The sequence below is a fragment of the Pelophylax lessonae genome, assembly GCF_965119305.1.
Source record: "Pelophylax lessonae genome assembly, chromosome: 12".
Classification (NCBI taxonomy): domain Eukaryota; kingdom Metazoa; phylum Chordata; class Amphibia; order Anura; family Ranidae; genus Pelophylax; species Pelophylax lessonae.
Window position 1 is genome coordinate 214,249,132 of NC_138779.1, and position 19,628 is coordinate 214,268,759.

At 40.5% G+C, this 19,628-nt stretch overlaps 1 protein-coding gene and 1 long non-coding RNA gene across 2 annotated transcripts in view; both read left to right on the top strand.

Annotated features, from left to right (window-relative positions):
• Positions 1 to 19,628, top strand: part of LOC309568049 (chymotrypsin-elastase inhibitor ixodidin-like) — a 68,000-nt gene that overhangs the window by 18,561 nt on the left and 29,811 nt on the right. Inside the window, exon 2 of the mRNA XM_082273630.1 lies at positions 13,366 to 13,420. Within this exon, the coding sequence (XP_082129756.1) occupies positions 13,384 to 13,420 (37 nt within the window). The 5' untranslated portion in view covers positions 13,366 to 13,383. The remainder of the gene's footprint in view (positions 1 to 13,365; positions 13,421 to 19,628) is intronic.
• LOC309568060 lies at positions 14,481 to 18,397 on the top strand. Its single transcript, XR_014225992.1, has 2 exons — positions 14,481 to 14,528; positions 18,082 to 18,397. It is a non-coding gene; the product is annotated as an uncharacterized lncRNA (long non-coding RNA).

The following is a 19,628-nucleotide window of genomic DNA, read 5'->3' on the forward strand; positions in this document are numbered from 1 at the left end:
TAGAGTCAGGCTTAGTGTTAGGATTGAAGTTAGGTTTAGTGTTAGGGTTAGCATGGTGGTTAGTGTTAGAGTAAGAATTAGGAAGTTAGGGTTATCATTAGAATGATGCTAAGGTTGTGTTATGGCTAGCATTAGGATTAGAGTTATGGTTATTACTAGGGGTTTTCACTAGGGTTAGTGTTATGGTTAGCATTATAATTAGAGCTAGAGCTAGTTTTAGGGTTATTATTAGGGTTAGCATGAGGGTTAGCATTAAGTTAAGATTAAAGTCAGGGTCTGTGTTAAGGTTAGAGTTAGTATTAGCATTGGGTTAGAATGGGTTGTTAGTTTAGGGTTAGAGTTAGGGATATTTGTAGGGTTTTTACTAGGGTTAGTGTTATGGTTAGCATTAAAATTCGAGATAGAGTTAGTTTTAGGGTTATTATTAGGGTTAGCATGAGGGTTAACATTAGGTTAAAGTTAAAGTTAGGGTCTGTTTTAAGGTTAGAGTTAGTATTAGCATTGGGTTCGAATGGATTGTTAGTTTAGGGTCAGAGTTAGGAATATTAATAGGGTTTATACTAGGGTTAGTGTTATGCTTAGCATTAGAATTAGAGATAGAGTTAGTTTTAAGGTTATTATTAGGGTTAGCGTGAGAGTTAGCATTAGGTTAGGGTTAATGTCAGGGTCTGTATTAAGGCTAGAGTTAGTATTAGCATTGGGTTAAAATGGGTTGTTAGTTTAGGGTTAGAGTTAGGGTTTTTACTAGGGTTAGTGTTATGGTAAGCATTACATTTAGAGGTAGAGTTAGTTTTAGGGTTATTATTAAGGTTAGCATGAGGGTTAGCATTAAGTTAAGATTAAAGTCAGGGTCTGTGTTAAGGTTAGAGTTAGTATTATCATTGGGTTAGAATGGGTTGTTAGTTTAGGGTTAGAGTTAGGATTAGAGTTAGGGATATTTGTAGGGTTTTTACTAGGGTTAGTGTTATGGTTAGCATTAAAATTAGAGATAGAGTTAGTTTTAGGGTTAATATTAGGGTTAGCATGAGAGTTAGCATTAGGTTAAGGTTAATGTCAGGGTCTGTATAAGAGTTAGAGTCAGTATTAGCATTGGGTTAGAATGGGTTGTTAGTTTAGGGTTAGAGTTAGGGATATTACTAGGATTAGTGTTATGGTTAGCAGGGGCTTGTCCTCTGTGGCGGATGGCCGGCTGGGGGTGGTTCTGTCCGGACGGATTCTTTTTCCCTTCCCCTCACTTTGGCTCACATCCTCGCAGTCAGCGGCGAGTTGCCGCTTCTAGATTTCCCTACTCCCTTAACCCCCCATTTTGCGTTTATTGTTATTCGCAAGGACAGATGTTGTTCTTTTTCACCCATGACTCTCATGACTGCCTATGTTGTTCAATTGCTCTCTGCTCCTGTTTGACCAGACTGTACCTTTGTATTGTTATGGATATCTTATTGTTATTGTTTTTCTTCCTATTTGAAAATTCAATAAAAATGATTGAAAGTAAAAAAAAAAAATTAGAGATAGAGTTAGCTTTAGGGTTATTATTAGGGTTAGCATGAGGGTTAGCATTAGGTTAAGGTTAAAATTAGGATCTGCATTAAGGTTAGAGTTAGTATTAGCATTGGGTTAAAATGGGTTGTTAGATTAGGGTTATAATTAGGGTTAGAGTTAGGGATATTACTAGGGTTTTTACTAGGGTTAGTGTTATGATTAGCATTAAAATTAGAGATAGAGTTAGTTTTAGGGTTATTATTAGGGTCAGCATGAGGGTTAACATTAGGTTAAAGTTAAAGTTAGGGTCTGTTTTAAGGTTAGAGTTAGTATTAGCATTGGGTTCGAATGGGTTGCTAGTTTAGGGTCAGAGTTAGGAATATTACTAGGGTTTATACTAGGGTTAGTGTTATGCTTAGCATCAGAATTAGAGATAGAGTTAGTTTTAAGGTTATTATTAGGGTTAGCGTGAGAGTTAGCATTAGGTTAGGGTTAATGTCAGGGTCTGTATTAAGGCTAGAGTTAGTATTAGCATTGGGTTAAAATGGGTTGTTAGTTTAGGGTTAGAGTTAGGGTTTTTACTAGGGTTTTTACTAGGGTTAGTGTTATGGTAAGCATTACATTTAGAGGTAGAGTTAGTTTTAGGGTTATTATTAAGGTTAGCATGAGGGTTAGCATTAGGTTAAGGTTAAAGTCAGGGTCTGTTTTAAGGTTAGAGGTAGTATTAGCATTGGGTTAGAAATGGGTTGTTAGTTTAGGGTTAGAGTTAGGGTTATTACTAGGGTTTTTACTAGGGTTAGTGTTATGGTAAGCATTACATTTAGAGGTAGAGTTAGTTTTAGGGTTATTATTAAGGTTAGCATGAGGGTTAGCATTAGGTTAAGGTTAAAGTCAGGGTCTGTTTTAAGGTTAGAGTTAGTATTAGCATTGGGTTAGAAATGGGTTGTTAGTTTAGGGTTAGAGTTAGGACTAGAGTTAGGGTTATTACTAGGGGTTTTTACTAGGGTTAGTGTTATAGTTAGCATTATAATTAGAGCTAGAGTTAGTTTTAGGGTTATTATTAGGGTTAGCATGAGGGTTAAAAATAGGTTAGGGTTAAAGTCAGGGTCTGTGTTAAGGTTAGAGTTAGTATTAGCATTGGGTTAGAATGGGTTGTTAGTTTAGGGTTAGAGTTAGGATTAGAGTTAGGGATATTTGTAGGGTTTTTACTAGGGTTAGTGTTATGGTTAGCATTAAAATTAGAGATAGAGTTAGTTTTAGGGTTATTATTAGGGTTAGCATGAGAGTTAACATTAGGTTAAGGTTAATGTCAGGGTCTGTATAAGAGTTAGAGTTAGTATTAGCATTGGGTTCGAATGGGTTGTTAGTTTAGGGTCAGAGTTAGGAATATTACTAGGGTTTATACTAGGGTTAGTGTTATGCTTAGCATCAGAATTAGAGATAGAGTTAGTTTTAAGGTTATTATTAGGGTTAGCGTGAGAGTTAGCATTAGGTTAGGGTTAATGTCAGGGTCTGTATTAAGGCTAGAGTTAGTATTAGCATTGGGTTAAAATGGGTTGTTAGTTTAGGGTTAGAGTTAGGGTTTTTACTAGGGTTTTTACTAGGGTTAGTGTTATGGTAAGCATTACATTTAGAGGTAGAGTTAGTTTTAGGGTTATTATTAAGGTTAGCATGAGGGTTAGCATTAGGTTAAGGTTAAAGTCAGGGTCTGTTTTAAGGTTAGAGGTAGTATTAGCATTGGGTTAGAAATGGGTTGTTAGTTTAGGGTTAGAGTTAGGGCTAGAGTTAGGGTTATTACTAGGGGTTTTTACTAGGGTTAGTGTTATAGTTAGCATTATAATTAGAGCTAGAGTTAGTTTTAGGGTTATTATTAGGGTTAGCATGAGGGTTAAAAATAGGTTAGGGTTAAAGTCAGGGTCTGTGTTAAGGTTAGAGTTAGTATTAGCATTGGGTTAGAATGGGTTGTTAGTTTAGGGTTAGAGTTAGGATTAGAGTTAGGGATATTTGTAGGGTTTTTACTAGGGTTAGTGTTATGGTTAGCATTAAAATTAGAGATAGAGTTAGTTTTAGGGTTAATATTAGGGTTAGCATGAGAGTTAGCATTAGGTTAAGGTTAATGTCAGGGTCTGTATAAGAGTTAGAGTTAGTATTAGCATTGGGTTCGAATGGGTTGTTAGTTTAGGGTCAGAGTTAGGAATATTACTAGGGTTTATACTAGGGTTAGTGTTATGCTTAGCATCAGAATTAGAGATAGAGTTAGTTTTAAGGTTATTATTAGGGTTAGCGTGAGAGTTAGCATTAGGTTAGGGTTAATGTCAGGGTCTGTATTAAGGCTAGAGTTAGTATTAGCATTGGGTTAAAATGGGTTGTTAGTTTAGGGTTAGAGTTAGGGTTTTTACTAGGGTTTTTACTAGGGTTAGTGTTATGGTAAGCATTACATTTAGAGGTAGAGTTAGTTTTAGGGTTATTATTAAGGTTAGCATGAGGGTTAGCATTAGGTTAAGGTTAAAGTCAGGGTCTGTTTTAAGGTTAGAGGTAGTATTAGCATTGGGTTAGAAATGGGTTGTTAGTTTAGGGTTAGAGTTAGGGCTAGAGTTAGGGTTATTACTAGGGGTTTTTACTAGGGTTAGTGTTATAGTTAGCATTATAATTAGAGCTAGAGTTAGTTTTAGGGTTATTATTAGGGTTAGCATGAGGGTTAAAAATAGGTTAGGGTTAAAGTCAGGGTCTGTGTTAAGGTTAGAGTTAGTATTAGCATTGGGTTAGAATGGGTTGTTAGTTTAGGGTTAGAGTTAGGATTAGAGTTAGGGATATTTGTAGGGTTTTTACTAGGGTTAGTGTTATGGTTAGCATTAAAATTAGAGATAGAGTTAGTTTTAGGGTTAATATTAGGGTTAGCATGAGAGTTAGCATTAGGTTAAGGTTAATGTCAGGGTCTGTATAAGAGTTAGAGTCAGTATTAGCATTGGGTTAGAATGGGTTGTTAGTTTAGGGTTAGAGTTAGGGATATTACTAGGGTTTTTACTAGGGTTAGTGTTATGGTTAGCATTAGAATTAGATATAGAGTTAGTTTTAGGGTTATTGTTCGGGTTAGCATGAGGGTTAGTATTAGGTTATGGTTAAAGCCAGGGTCTGTGTTAGGATTAGAGTCAGTATTAGCATTGGGTTAGACTGGGTTGTTAGTTTAGGGTTAGAGTTAGGGTAAGAGTTAGGGTTATTACTAAGGTTTTTATTAGGGTTAGTGTTACAGTTAGCATTAGAATTAGAGCTTGGGTTAGTTTTAGGGTTATTGTTAGGGTTAACATGATGGTTAGCATTAGGTTAGGGTTAAAGTCAGGGTCTGTGTTAGGGTTAGAATTAGCATTAGCATTGGGTTAAAATTGGATGTTCATTTATGGTTAGCATTAGCATTAGGGTTTTTCTCTTCCTCAATTTCTAATGTTATGTTCCCGGCTAACCAGGTGACTTTCTTGAACATGTCCATAATAGTTGAAAGGAGCTCCTGTACCTTTTAGAAGCCATTTAAAGTTCATTGCACCATAAGAAAGCACAAACACTTCCTGACCTTCACTGACATTTCTGGTAAATGAAAACTCTCAACTTTTCTCATCCCTATTTATAAAAGATTGCTGTTCATCAAGTTTGTAGGTTTGTTGCACGACAAATTCAAAACAACCCCCTACAACACTGTTTGGTATTTGTTGGGGGGAAATTAATCCAAGGCCCCCCTAAAGAAAGCTGGATTATTTCTCAGGATTAATATTTCTCCCTTAGGCTTATTTAATTCTAATTTAGGGTATCATTTTAGTTGTATAAAAACCATCCTGCTTTATTTTACATTCCATTTTTTTTTCCTTTTTTTTGCCATTACTAAAGCATTTTTTAAACATAGTCACTTTTACTGTGAAGAATCACTTCTTCAACTGACAGAAAATTGATCAATGTCAAAAACGTAACCACTTAAGCCCCGGAAGATTTTACCCCCTTCCTGACCAGGGGGTATTTTGCGATTCAGCACTGCGTGACTTTAACGGACAATTGCGCGGTCGTGCGATGCTGTACCCAAATTAATTTGACGTCCTTTTTTTCCCACAAACAGAGCTTTCTTTTGGTGGTATTTGATCACCTGTGCGATTTTTTGATCATGCGCTATAAACAAAAAAAGAGCGACAATTTTGCAAAAATAACAATATTTTTCACATTTTTTTCTATGAAATTCCCCCCAGAAAAAAGTAAAAATCTAAATTTTTTAACATTTTAGGCCAATTTGTTTTCTGCTACAAATGTTTGGTAAAAAAAAAAATCGCAAAAAGCGTATTTTGATTGGTTTGCGCAAAAGTTATTGTGTTTAGTAACTAAGGGAAAGATTTTTGTCATTTTTATTGTTTTTTTTTAACGAGTAATGGCGGCTATCTGCGATTTTTGTTGCGGGACAGATTGGACCCTTGACTGACATTTTTGACACTTTTGGGGATACCAGTGACATTACTACAGTAATCAGTGCTATACCTTTGCACTGTTACTGTAAAAATGACACTGGGAGGGAAGGGGTTAACTTTATTGGAGAGGGAGGGGTTAAGTGTGTCCCTAGGGGCGTGCTTCTAACTGTGATTGGATGTGCCTGTGTGTGTAACAGCAGAGATCAACGGTCCTACATAGCAGGACCGTATGATCTGTGCTGTTACACAGGGGAGAATGACAGGCGGCTGTGTTTACATTAGCCGCCTGCCTTTCTCCCGCTGTATCCGACGATCGCGAGTGACCGGCGGACATCGGGTCCTCCGGTCACATGCATGGGCTGCTTAGTGAACAAGCGGGGGCGGGAGCGCGCCTCCAGCGGCGCGCGCTCACCCCCTATTGGCTCCCAGGCTAGTGACGTACCGGCACGTCACTTTGCCTGGGAGGGGCTGACCGCCGCTGTATATAGTCGGGCGGCCGTCGGCAAGTGGTTAACAAAACATGCGATTTTATGAAGCTGTCTGATATTATGATGCACATATAAAACTGTTAAAATTTCATCCATTTATTAACTTTACATAAAAGCATTAACATGGGAAAGATTTATTAAAACTGGACCACACAGGATCTTGTGAAGCTATGGTAGCCAATCTGATTCCAATTTCAGCTTGCTCAATTAAGCTTCGGGAAAAAACCTGGAAGCTAATTGGTTTCTATGCGCAGTTACACCAGATTTTGCATGCTCTAGTTTCAGTAGGTCTTCTTCATAATGAAGAGGGGAAGGAAAGAGAGGATCCAAGCAGGCATGGTGTAGCAAGGTTTATTAAAAAATGTATATGTATAAAAAACAGTTGCACTCACAGAGTGGTGGGGGTGACAGATGGAGGCCAGCGGTGGATGTGTTCCGGGATGGTCCAATGGAAGCTGCGGCCAATACTGTATTCAGCAAGCCTAGAATAGCGAGATCCATCCAGGGAGAGCCAATGTCTAAGAGACCAGGGACTGCCGATATGATGTGTTCATAGCTGGGATGGACGCCCAGGGAAAGTTCCTCCAGCTGATGTGAATGAGCTGTAAGCCCAACATTAGTAATAGCTAATGGGGACACGTATTGGAGGTAAGCCACGACTCCCTCATAGTGACATGAAATAGTCCAACTGTTGCTGTATCCCAAAATATAGCATAAAAATATTTTTTACAAATTTGTTTCACAACTTGTCATTGGTCCTCCCACCCTTACTATATAGCACTTGGCAGCTTCGTTATTCTTAGGGCTGAGTCATTCATGGATTTTGGATAACTTTAGCATTGGGGAGGTTCCAATGACTTTAACAACATGTTTCGAGGGTCCCAACTACCAAACTTTGTTAGGTTTTATGAAATGGCATAAAGAAAAACAATCAATCTTCAATCAAAAATGAGTTATGAACTTAATTCATATTTTTGTTAGTTATAGATACCCTTATTGTATTAGCTTAAATACAGGGATCAGGAACCTGGGATCCACCAATCAAGCCAATAACACCATTATTATCTCATGAACTAAAGCTTTGCAAAATGTAACTGCTCTTAAGCCTCGTTAAGCCAAACACACGCACCGATTGTTGGCCGACCAATCGGCCGTCTTTTGTCCAGTGTTGTTGTGTTGGTTGAAATGTGCTCTAGACTGCACACGAATTTTGTCGGCCAACAACAACCAACTGCAGAAGTGATGTCATGTGCTGGTTTACTTTTCGTGTGTTTTTTCTTCTCTGAGCATGCCCAGTCTTGCTCATCTGACTTTTGTCGGCCGAAATCTGTACTGACTGACGAACAATCGGCCGTTCTGGTGACGGCCAATAAAAATTTTATAGCATGCACACCAGATTTTGTTCGGCCGAAAAGTCGCAGTCGGTTGTCGGAAGCATCATACTAACAAGCCGACAATCGGCCGATCGGACGTTGGCCGAAAATTTACAGCCAACAATCAGTGCGTGTGTACGGGGCTTTACTGTGCAACGTCCCTTCCTAAAGTGACAGAAAATTGAGACTCTACTAATATTTTTGCTTTCATTTTGATATAATCTTTATTTAAGACAAAATAACATGTCATAACAACATTTCCAGTAAAGCAAAAACATAGGTTTAAGGCTCGGTTCACACTACGTCGCTCCGACTTAGGGGGCGACCTGTGAAGTTGCGTGCAGCGCGACTTCCGCGCGACTTGAACGGACTTCATAAAATGAATGTCTATGCAAGTCGCCTCCAGGTCGCCCCGAAGTAGTACAGGACCCTTTTTCTAAGTCGGAGCGACTTGTGTCGCTCCTATTAGAACGGCTCCTGTACCGCACAATGGGAGCGTGATGGACCGCGACTTGTCATGCTGGCAAGTCGCGGTCCAAGTCGGACTAGTGTGAATGCGGTCTAAAGGACATGTATAAAATGTGAAGTACAAGTAGTAAACAAGAGAATAAAAGGAGGAACAACGGGTGTATAGCAGTGTAACACTTGGGCTCTCCCCATTGGGATCGGGGGTAGCCCCCATGATTCTGTCGCCAACCAGTATGTATATAGGAGAAAACACAAATAAGAAAAGTCTTGACACGTCTAGTAGCTAGCACTATGCCAGCGAATACCAATGGGAGTGCTAGATTAACTACAGAATAGCCCGGCCGGCCCAAACGCTGGAGATGGGGGGCAAAAAGTGGCTCCAATTAACCCCCCCAAGCACACCACCAACACCGGTGCCACCCTGAAGGGTATTATAAACACCCAAGTGGAGAAACAATGCCACTCTCAGGAGAGGAGGCCCCCCCCTCAGTGGTAAAACGCTAGGACTGCATGTCAGGCTAGTGCATTATTAAGCAGTACTTAAACCAAATTCCAAAAACAAGAAAAAACATATTCATTGTTCAAAGAAAAAGTAAAAAGAGAAGGAAAAAGAAAGAACAGGAACATACCTTAATTCTCGCACCTAGTGCCCTCGCCCACACCAAGCCCGTCATCCTATAGAAAATAAAATTGTATGGAAATGGGAGGAAGCGCGTCCACCACAAAAAGAGAGCCCTGTCTTACTGCTGCCAAAGCTGAATATGTTGTCCAAGGGATGGTTCTGCTAATTCCAGCAATGCCAGATCCAAACTGGAGGACAATTGTCCCGGGTCATAAATGTGGTCCAGCCAAGATTACCAAATGCTGGTGGGCAGTTAGGGGTTTCTTTGCAAGTCGCTATCCAGTCCTTAGCTTCCCTTATTTCATTTACCTTGCAGATCTGCTCCTCACGGCCAGGAACTTGGGCTCGCTTTCAATAAATTAAGAGCAAATGCCTTGCCGCGTTCAGTAAATGAGGTAATGCGCTTTTCTTATGCTGATTATTCAGTATAGAAGGCATATGAAAGAGGAAGTGAATCGGGGAGAGAGGGATGTCCAGGCACAAGATGTCTTTTATCTGAGACTTAAAGTGGAGTTCCGGCCTCAAATACCTTTTTAACTAAAAATACCCCTATAATACTAATCCTTTACAGAACCGCTATTCTCATACTTACAAGGTGTACAGTATTGGATTTTAGTCAAAATCTTACTTTTAAAAATGCTGTCTGATCGTGGCCATCTTGGATGTGGGCATCTGAAGCCACAGTGTAATCTGCTGTGTCCTTCTTCCTGATTCCAGGGAGTGTTCTGGGAGTTCTTCCTGATCCCGGCCTCCTAGGAGTGATGACAAACAGCTCCCAGGATGCAATGCAAAGACGGAAGTGATGTCGGTGGCCGTGGCCACAGAGGAGGGAGAAGGAGGAAGTACAATGCCCTGAAAAACGGGTAAGGGACCCCCGAAAAAAATTGAAAATGCCCAATTGTTGATCAGCATAGCGAGCACTCCAGGAATCACTAAAGTTGCAAAATAGGCCGAAACTCCACTTTAATGTCAACGCACAAGGGCTTGATCACAGAGCAATCCCACCACAGATGCAATAGCGTACCACAGTGGCAACAGCCTGTCCAGCCTTGCTCAGGGGTAGATGTGCCAGATCAGTGGGCACCCGGAACCAGCGTGACAAAATCTTATAGTTTGTTTCCTGTGTTTTGGAATCAATAGAGCTTTTATGAGTAAGCTGGTACAGGTGAGTCAGCTGAACCGCAGTGAACTCAAACCCTAAGTCCCTTTCCCAGACCCATATATATATATGCGAGTTTAGCTTTGGAATTGGCAGAACCAAGAGTTGATATAGTTCAGAGACCTTATGCAGTACAGGCTTTTCCGCTATAAAAAGGCGCTCAAAAGGTGTAAGAGAGGAAATATCCCTTATAGAGCGGCCATGGACTTAGAAAAAGTGGTGGAGTTACCTGTACCTCCAGAAATCCATATGGGAACCCCAATATTGAGCTTTCAAGGTCTTAAAAGTCAGTAGCCTACCGTTCAAGAGCTTACCACAACTGGCACTACCATCGTCCACCCAATGCCCAGAGAAGGCCATTTGTTTTCCCGAAGGAAACCACAGGAACCCTCCCAGTGGGGCTAGCGGGGACACAGGAGGAGCCAAGTTTAGAATTTGATTGATTCAATCCCAAACTACAAGAGCATGGGTCATCATTGGGGAAGTGGTATCTGACAGCTCCCTGTGTTCCCGAGACAGCCACGGGGCATAGGATAAATTCCTGCCTGCCATGTATTTCTCCAGGGAGACCTAAAGATTAGAGTGGGTGTGGAAGTGCCAGTTAAGGATCCTCTGAAGGACAATAGCCCTGTAGTATCTCTGTATGTTTGGAATTCCAAAGCCACCTGTGTGTTTTGGGCACCTCAGCACCCTCAGAGCAATCTCTGGTTTTCGTGTATTCCAGACAAACCCAGATAGCATGCTAGACAATTGGGTGAAGAAGCCTCTGGGCAAGGGCACAGGTATCATCTGCATGAAAAAGAGTACTCTTGGAGGAATATTTATTTATTATATTCACATGTCCCGGCCAGGTGAAAGCAGTTTTATTCCATAATGACAAATCCCTTCTAACAGCAGCAAGTAATGGGGTATAATTGAGCATACAGAGTATCAAAGTGATCCGTGAGCTGAATGCACAAGTATTTTAAGGAGGACTTGGACCAGGTAAATGGGAAAGTAGCCTGGAGGTTGCTTGCCAAAGAAGGGGGCAACTGAATGGGAAGGATCTCCAGAATTTGTGCTTTCAATAGGGGCACAGTCGATAATCCTTGGGTAATTAGGTCAAACCCCTGTCAAGTATCATCATTAAAATAACAAAATTCAATTTTTTTATGTTTAAATTATAGATAGATAGATAGATAGATAGATAGATAGATAGATAGATAGATAGATAGATAGATAGATAGATAGATAGATAGATAGATAGATAGATAGATAGATAGATAGATAGATAGATAGATAGATAGATAGATAGATCAGTAGTACAGATAGATACTATTACATTTTATACTTCTCCTGTTCAGGGACTGAAATTGCCCAATGAACATGCAAATAATCCACCACACCCCATTTGGACTGAATCCCCCCCCCCCCTTCCCCCACCTCTAATATATAATTATGTAAATACTGAGTTTGTGATTTTTATTTTACTGCCAAGAGGAGCAGAGAGAACACCACTCAGGTACAAAGGCAAATGCTTACATCCAAATGATCAGTGAAACTCCTTTATCATTTTTCCATTGTTCTCTATGACAATATAGATATTTTCCTGTCTGGAGGACATTTTATTCTGTAATAGCTGGAAACAAAGTAATATTTCAAAGGAATGTTCAGAAATATGTTTAATTAAACATTTTAATTAATTTTAAAGTTAATTAAATGAATTAAAGTTTAATTAAAAAGGTATTTCAACAGACAGAAAATACATTTTAAAGTAACTTTATTTATAAACAAATTGAAACTCGTTAATTTGTAACAATTAACAATTACAGCTCAACAGTTTTAAAATGAGATACTTTCCTGTCTGAAGGACATTTTATTCCAAAACAACTGGAAACAAACACAGCATCATATTTTTCAATTTGTAGGTTACAATATCTCTGGAAACAGGTGGAAGTGCTTCCAAAATAATTTTATGTTTTGACAGACTTCTGCTCTTTTCTTTTTTTTTTCATTCGCTACAGAGACCAACAAAATTACTAAATGAAAATGGTAAAAACTGGTGGGGAAGGAAAACACCTTTAATATTTATATAATATATTTCTTTGAAGTATTTTTAGAGTCCAGGACCTCACTCTATTATTATACTATAGATCCATACTTATCATATAGATGGTTCCACAAAGTTATAACACACTTACAGTACAAGAACTTTATTATAACTTTGTTAAGTCCACAATATGACAAGAAGAGAATTAGAATACTGAATATTATTATTTATAAATATTATATAATAATTACACTGATTGACAGAGGACAAAGACAGGTAACTTCCAAGGGGTGGGCAAAATTGAATAGATATATAAACAACAGTAAGCTTATTATAACTGTGTTATGTCTGCTATATGGCAAGAAGGGAGTTATTACCAATATATATAGTCATCATAATTTTAATTTTTATAGCTGCAAAGGGGGGGGGGGGGGGACAACTCAATATTGAACCCTACGGACTAAGACTGGGATGCCATTTAAGTTCAGGTGCGTGTAAAGGCAGGTGTCCCAATACTTTTGACAATATAATGTCTATCTATCTATCTATCTATCTATCTATCTATCTATCTATCTATCTATCTATCTATCTATCTATCTATCTATCTATCTATCTGTCATGCATTATCTCTCTCTTTCTCGCACTCTCAACATCCTCCTCCCCTGTCTTTATATTTGCCTTAATTTATTTTTCTTCTTTTCCTCTTTTCTTTTCTTTCTTTCTTTCTTTCTTTCTTTCTTTCTTTCTTTCTTTCTTTCTTTCTTTCTTTCTTTCTTTCGCTATCCCTTTAGTTCTCTCGCTCTTCCTCCATTCTCCCACTCTCTCTTCCTTCCTTCCTTCCCCCCTCCCTCCCTCTCTCCCTCCCTCTCTCCCTCCCTTCCTTCCTTCCTTCCTTCCGTCCTTCCCTCTCTCTTTCTCTCTTCCTTCCTTCTCTCTTTTTCTCTTTGTTCTTTCTTGGCTCGATCTATCTATCTATCTATCTATCTATCTATCTATCTATCTATCTATCTATCTATCTATCTATCTATCTATCTATCTATCTATCTATCTATCTATCTATCTATCTATCTATCTATCTATCTATCGACAAGTAGGGAGTCATTAACAGTGCAAATAATTATGTTTGTTAGACAGCATAATAATATTATATATATATATATCTCAATAAATATTTATTTTTGTATTATGTATAATAATGACACTGATTAATGGATGGTAAGAGAATTCCAGCAACAGGCAAATGACAGCTTGCACCTGTTTCCATTCTATTTTTTATTTTTTTTTTCATTTATTTTTGTTCTGTTTTAGATACCTAAAGGCAGAAAGATGAAAATCACCAACATGCTTCTCGTTTTCACTTTGGGTGAGTGAGCGCTTAAATAAGTACTTACAGTTCAGCTCTGAGTAAATTCAAAAGTTAACCTTGCAGTGGGAACCCCCCCCCCCCATGCTGGCCCTGCATTGTATGTAATGATGCCAGTGTGCCTTTGACCTACAAAGGGGGGCAAATGGATAAGAATGGTTAAATTGCCATCCCCCAGATGAAAATTTGCATTTAACCCTTACAGTGCAGTGAGAGCCCCCAAGGTGATAGAGCTACACATTTGTTATGCCATTGATGATTTCAATATCCATAATTAGTTAAAATGTTTTCTTTTAGGTATATCTATAACAATATTCTTCAACAATGTTGAGCAATGTAGCCTTTTTTTTTATATCACTTGTTTTTATTTCTAATGCAAATCAAGAACAATGTTTATAAACAAAGCTAACCTCGTTTTTTTACATTTTCCTTACATATAAGAAGCCGATGGATAACTCAGCCCATGGGAGTCCCCCTGTATCTGTAACATTATTTTTGGGTGGACTAGGTTTATTCCATACAATAATAATGCCAAGACTTGTGTATCCCACATACTACCTAAACAAGTGCTGTAGCTTTGACTTAGGGAGGGACATCTAACCACTGCAGAGAGACCACTGTTTCCCCACAAAATAGGAGCGCCATTGGGCTTAGTGGGGGTAAAAAACCCTCCCTGAATTTGTGTGTTGATGGTCAGCTCCACCTAGTTCGGTAACTAGTAGTTCTGTATTTTTCTTTTTTTTTTATTTCACTTGTTTTTATTTATACTGCATATCTAGAGCAATGTTTATAAACAAAGCTGACCTATTTTTTTGTCTCCATTTTCCTTACATATAAGGAGCCAATAAATGTCTCTGTCCACGGGACTCCCCCTATATCTGAAATATAATTTCTGCGTGGACTGGCTTTATTACACACAATAATAATGCTTGTGTAACCCACATGGTCTAAATATCACACATATTTTTTGCATAGCCAGCAAAAGAAAAAATTAGCAAGGATACAGAATATATACAGTATTTTGTCATCGCTCAAAACTAATTTGAATCTTCTACTCTGTCTCTCATTACAGTTCTGCTTGCAGTGTACCAAGCTGAATCATTTAGCGGTAAGTCAGCAGGCAGCGGTGCTTCAATAAGCATGTGGTGCAATTGCCAACTACAAATAAAGATTACATAAAATCCCAATTGAACTTTTGGTCTAAATCAGCTAAATACACCGAACAAAATTATAAAACGCAACACTTTTGTTTTTGCCCCATTTTTCATGAGCTGAACTCAAAGATCTAAGACTTTTTCTATGTACACAAAAGGCCTATTTCTCTCAAATATTGTTCACAAATCTGTCTAAGGCCCCTTTCACCCTTGTGTGACTTGTCATGTGATTTAGGACTGCAAAACCGCATGACAAGTCGTTCTCCATTATTTCCAATAAGCCCCATTCACTTCTGTGTGACTTGAAGTCGCACCGACTTCAAAGTAGTCCCTGCACTACTCTTGGCATGATTTTGATGCATTTTGAGGAAAAGACATGGTGGAGACCCCGATGAGGACGACAAGCATGCAGATGAGCTTCCCTGAGATGGTTTCTGACAGTTTGTGCAGAAATTCTTTGGTTATGCCTTTGGAGACGGTTTATGGTAGAGAAATGCACATTCAATTCACGGGCAACAGCTCTGGTGGACATTCCTGCAGTCAGCATGCCAACTTGCGACATCTGTGGCATTGTGCTGTGTGATAAAACTGCACATTTTAGAGTGGCCTTTTATTGTGGCCAGCCTGAGGCACACCTGTGCAATAATCATGCTGTCCAATCAGCATCTTGGTATGCCACACCTGTGAGGTGGACGGATTATCTCGGCAAAGGAGAAGTGATCACTAACACAGATTTATACAGATTTGTGAATATTTGAGAGAAATAGGACTTTTGTGTTCATAGAAAAAGTCTTAGATCTTTGAGTTCAGCTCATGAAAATTGGGGGCAAAAAAAAAGTGTTGCATTTATAATTTCAGGTTACATTCCAGGTGCATCAACACACACACAGTCTTGTCTCCTTTAGAAAGCAGCCACAGCCAGAGTAAAAAAGCCTGTCCTTTGACAGCATGCTGCAGAGAAAAGTTCTTGGGTGTACAAGTGTAACGCTCCTGCGTTTTTATTGTAAGCTGGATTTGCATCTGCAGAATCTCCACTCAGTAGTCATGTAGAGATGTGTTGGAATACCAGATCCAACTCTCCAGACTCATCACTGTGGGCCTGTCTGCTTCAGCATACAGATATACACACACTCAATAAGATGTTCCTGGAGTGATAGGATGTATATGATAGTATGGTAGTGATGTGCTGAAGGGACAGGTGTGAGCAGTGACAGCAATGGTAAGCACTTGATAGTAATGTTCAGGAGAGTAGTAGATGGTAGTAGGTAGAATGCAGATAGGTTAGTAATCATGTATGGTAACAGGTGGTAAGGACAGCAGATGACATAGACAGGATAGACTAACCCAGTGCAAGGATAGATGGTAGTAGACTCAAGAGCTAGCAATCTATGTAACAGTGCAGATGGTAGAATTAGTATGCATAGATAGTAACAGTCCTTAATGTGCAGAAGATGATAGTGTAAGTTAGTTATGGAGGATTCCCCTGTGGGGTACTTATCACTAGTAAGGTTTAGTAAGTAGAGGGGTCCAGTAGTGAGGGAGTGATCCGGTAGTGAGATACGGGATCAGTTGCGAGGTTCCGGTCTGTTCCAGGTAAAGGCAAATAGCTGGAGGTTCCGACAGCAAGACAAGGCTTGTGAGCATGTAGACACACATTGAACGAACAACGTGAGAGAGAATGCTGGCGATTGAAATAGCCGCTTAGCGGCACTCAGCGATGACATCATCCGTCTTAAAGGTGTATGCGTTCCACCTAACTAGAAAGGTGGGACGCAATGTTTTGAAAGGAAAATGGTAAATAAGGGTACCAAAGGTACCAGAATCTTACAACAAGCAGTGGTCTGTCTGCAGAGGTCCAGCATGTACCTGACGAATCACATATACAGCTCTCCAAAAAGCACTGAGTGTGAAGTTTTTTTTGATTGGAGAGCTATAGCTCTGGCTCAGGGAGGAGCATCCAACCTCTGCAGGGGGACCACCGTTTCCCCATAAAATAGGAGGGGCATTGGGGTTAGTAGGAGTAATTAAACTCTCCCTGAATTTCTGGTTTTAATGGTCAGCTCCATCTAGTTCAGAATTGAAACAAAGTATTTCGGCAAAATATACATATTATGGCCACTAGATGGAGCTGATGCTCATAGGAAATGTAATAAGCAAAATATGGCCATTTAGGAGGGCAAGGTAAATGCTTAGAGCAATTATCCAACAAATTCTTTATACACAGTATTTCTCAAAATCAGGATTTTTCATTTCTTTCTGTTTTCCTGGAAATTATTTAATCAGACAGGAAATGAGGGGAGATCTCCGACAAGGACACAGACAGACATCGAAATCTGAGGTTCCAATCTTCCCCTACTCTACCAAAGAGGAGCATTTCTATTTCTGCTTGTGTCCCGTAAGGGTAACTTTGATGGGGACTTTGATGGGGTCTCTGACATAAGGGGGAATTTAATGGGGACTCCGATTTAATAGGGACTTATTTGGGAACTCCCATGTAAGGGGGACTTTCATAGGAACTCCAACGTAAGTGGAACTTTGAGAGAGACTCTGCTGTAAAGAGTCATGGGGGCATTGATGGGGACTCTGATGTAAGCAGTGGCGGCCCATCCATTGGGGGCGTGGTAGCGCCGCCCCCCCACCCATGCATCCGGCCCCCTAATCTACATGCAGGGTGCCGGACGCATGGATTCCAATGGGGTTTTTTTTTTTAAGCACGTGATTAGAGCCAGAGGCTCTAATAGGCTTAAAGAAACAGTGGGCTTGAAGCGCAGAGCACTGCAGTTGTGTGACAATAGAGAATGAATGTTCGCTATTATCACTCGGATCCTCCTCCTGGCCAATCAGGAGGCGGGTCCCGATTTCCCGATTGGCCGAGAGGAGAAGCCATCCTATCGGCGAAGGAGGAGGAGGGAGGAGACGCAGGGGAAGCCCAACCTACGGAGGAGACTGAGGGGGAAGCCACCGCCACTGCTGCCTGCCCTTCACATGTCAGTCCAGGGTGAGTGAGCCGGCGACCGGGGGAGGGGTTGTGTGCAGGCCGGAGCTGCTGTGGTCAGGGGGGGGGGGAATGGTGTGGTCCATCTGCCGCCCTCCCCGACCCATGGAGCACCAGCCGCCACTTGCCAAAACTGTATAATAGGAGGACACAATACATTCAATTAGTATCCAATCCGACAGGTCCCCGTACTACACAGTCTATGGTAGAGTTAAAGGAGGAGATTGTACAATCAGACTGTACAGTGTATGGTCATCTTAACAGAAGTGAAAACTCCACAGGGGTTCTAACCCTTTTTGCTCTTTCCAAAATATATATATAAAAAAAACCTCCATTTAGGATGTCAGGCAGGTAGCATTTTCAGAAGGAGATCAGAAGGAGATCAGAGGTGGCAGCCTCTTACTAAGGTTTAAAGTGTGGGGATATTGTGAATGTACTTCACATTAGGTGAATGTTTGAGCTTTATTGGTCTTGTAACAGGTGCTCTCTTGTCTTCCATCCCTTTTCCGTAGATCCAAAGTGCCAGTACCCTCATCAGTATTGGTCATGGTGTGGGAGCGTGTGTCAGCCCAGTTGTGAAGACTGGCAAAATCCAGTGTCACCCTGCTTGTTGCCATGTGTCTCAGGCTGCTTCTGCAAGCCGCCATACATCTTCGAGAAAATTCCCGGCCCCTGCATCCTCCCGCAGCACTGTCCAAGCATATACACTGAATACCAAGAATGATCGGCGTCTAATGCCAGCTGGACATCGGCACAAACCTGTGCATGGCACATGAGAAAACATTGTATATACCGTCTGTCTACCAATAAAGACCTGTATATCCTGCTGAGTTGTGTCCGGAGCTTTCAATTAAAGGGAAACTATAATGGTGTGGTTTAACCACTTCAATACCGGGCACTTTCACCCCCTTCCTGCCCAGGCCAATTTTCAGGTTTCAGCGCTGTCACACTTTGAATGACAAATGCGCGGTCATAACGCGCTCTACCCAAATTACATTTTTAATCATTTCTTTTTCACACTAACAGAGCTTTCTTTTGGTGATATTTAATCACCACTGGGTTTTTATTTAAAAAGAAAGAAAAAATAAACAAAGATTTTGGAAAAAAAAGTTTTTGTCAGTAAATTTTGTAAGGCGGCACTGATGGGCACTGATAGGCTGCACTGATGGGCACTGATAGGTAGCACTGGTGGGCACTGAGAGGTGACACTGATGGGCAATGATAGGTGGCACTGATGGGCAGCACTGATGGGCACTGATAGGCTGCACTGATAGGTAGCACTGGTGGGCACTGAGAGGTGACACTGATGGGCACTGAGAGTTGGCACTGGTGGGCAGCACCAATGGTCGGCACTGATGGGCACTGATAGGCAGCACTGATTGGCAGCACAGATGAGCAGGCACTGATGGGCACTTACTGAGATCACTAATAGGCACTGATTGGGGTCACTGATGGGCACTGATTGGGTTCACTGATGGGCACTAATTGGTGTCAAGGATGGACATTGATTGGTGTCACTGATATGCACCAATGGATGTCACTGATGGGCACTGCTCTGGCTTTACTGTAATCAGGGCACTGATATTGGATTTTGGGGACTGGATTTTGACAAGTATCCATTCCCACTTTGGCTCCAATGCGATCCCCTAGGCGATCAGAAGCGGAAGTGCTCCTTCCTCCCTTCCTGCTGCAGTCTTCTGGGACGTGACAGGTCCCAGAAAACTGCCAGACCATTCAAAATGCACAGCGCCGCCGCTAGGGGGGAATGTCCATGCTCTTTTATGGAAAACCATTTGCCTACTGGGCACTTTTACCCCCTTCCTGCCCAGGACAATTTTAGCTTTCAGCGCTGCCACACTTTAAATGACAAATGCACGATCATGCAGCACTGTACCCAAATTACATTTTTATCACTTTTTTCACACAAGAAGAGCTTTCTTTTGGTGTTATTTAATTACCACTAGTTTTTTTTTTTTTTTGCTAAATAAACAAAAAAAGGTCAAACATTCTGAAAAAAAAAAAAAAAAAACAACAACCTTTTCATAGTTTGTTCTAAAAT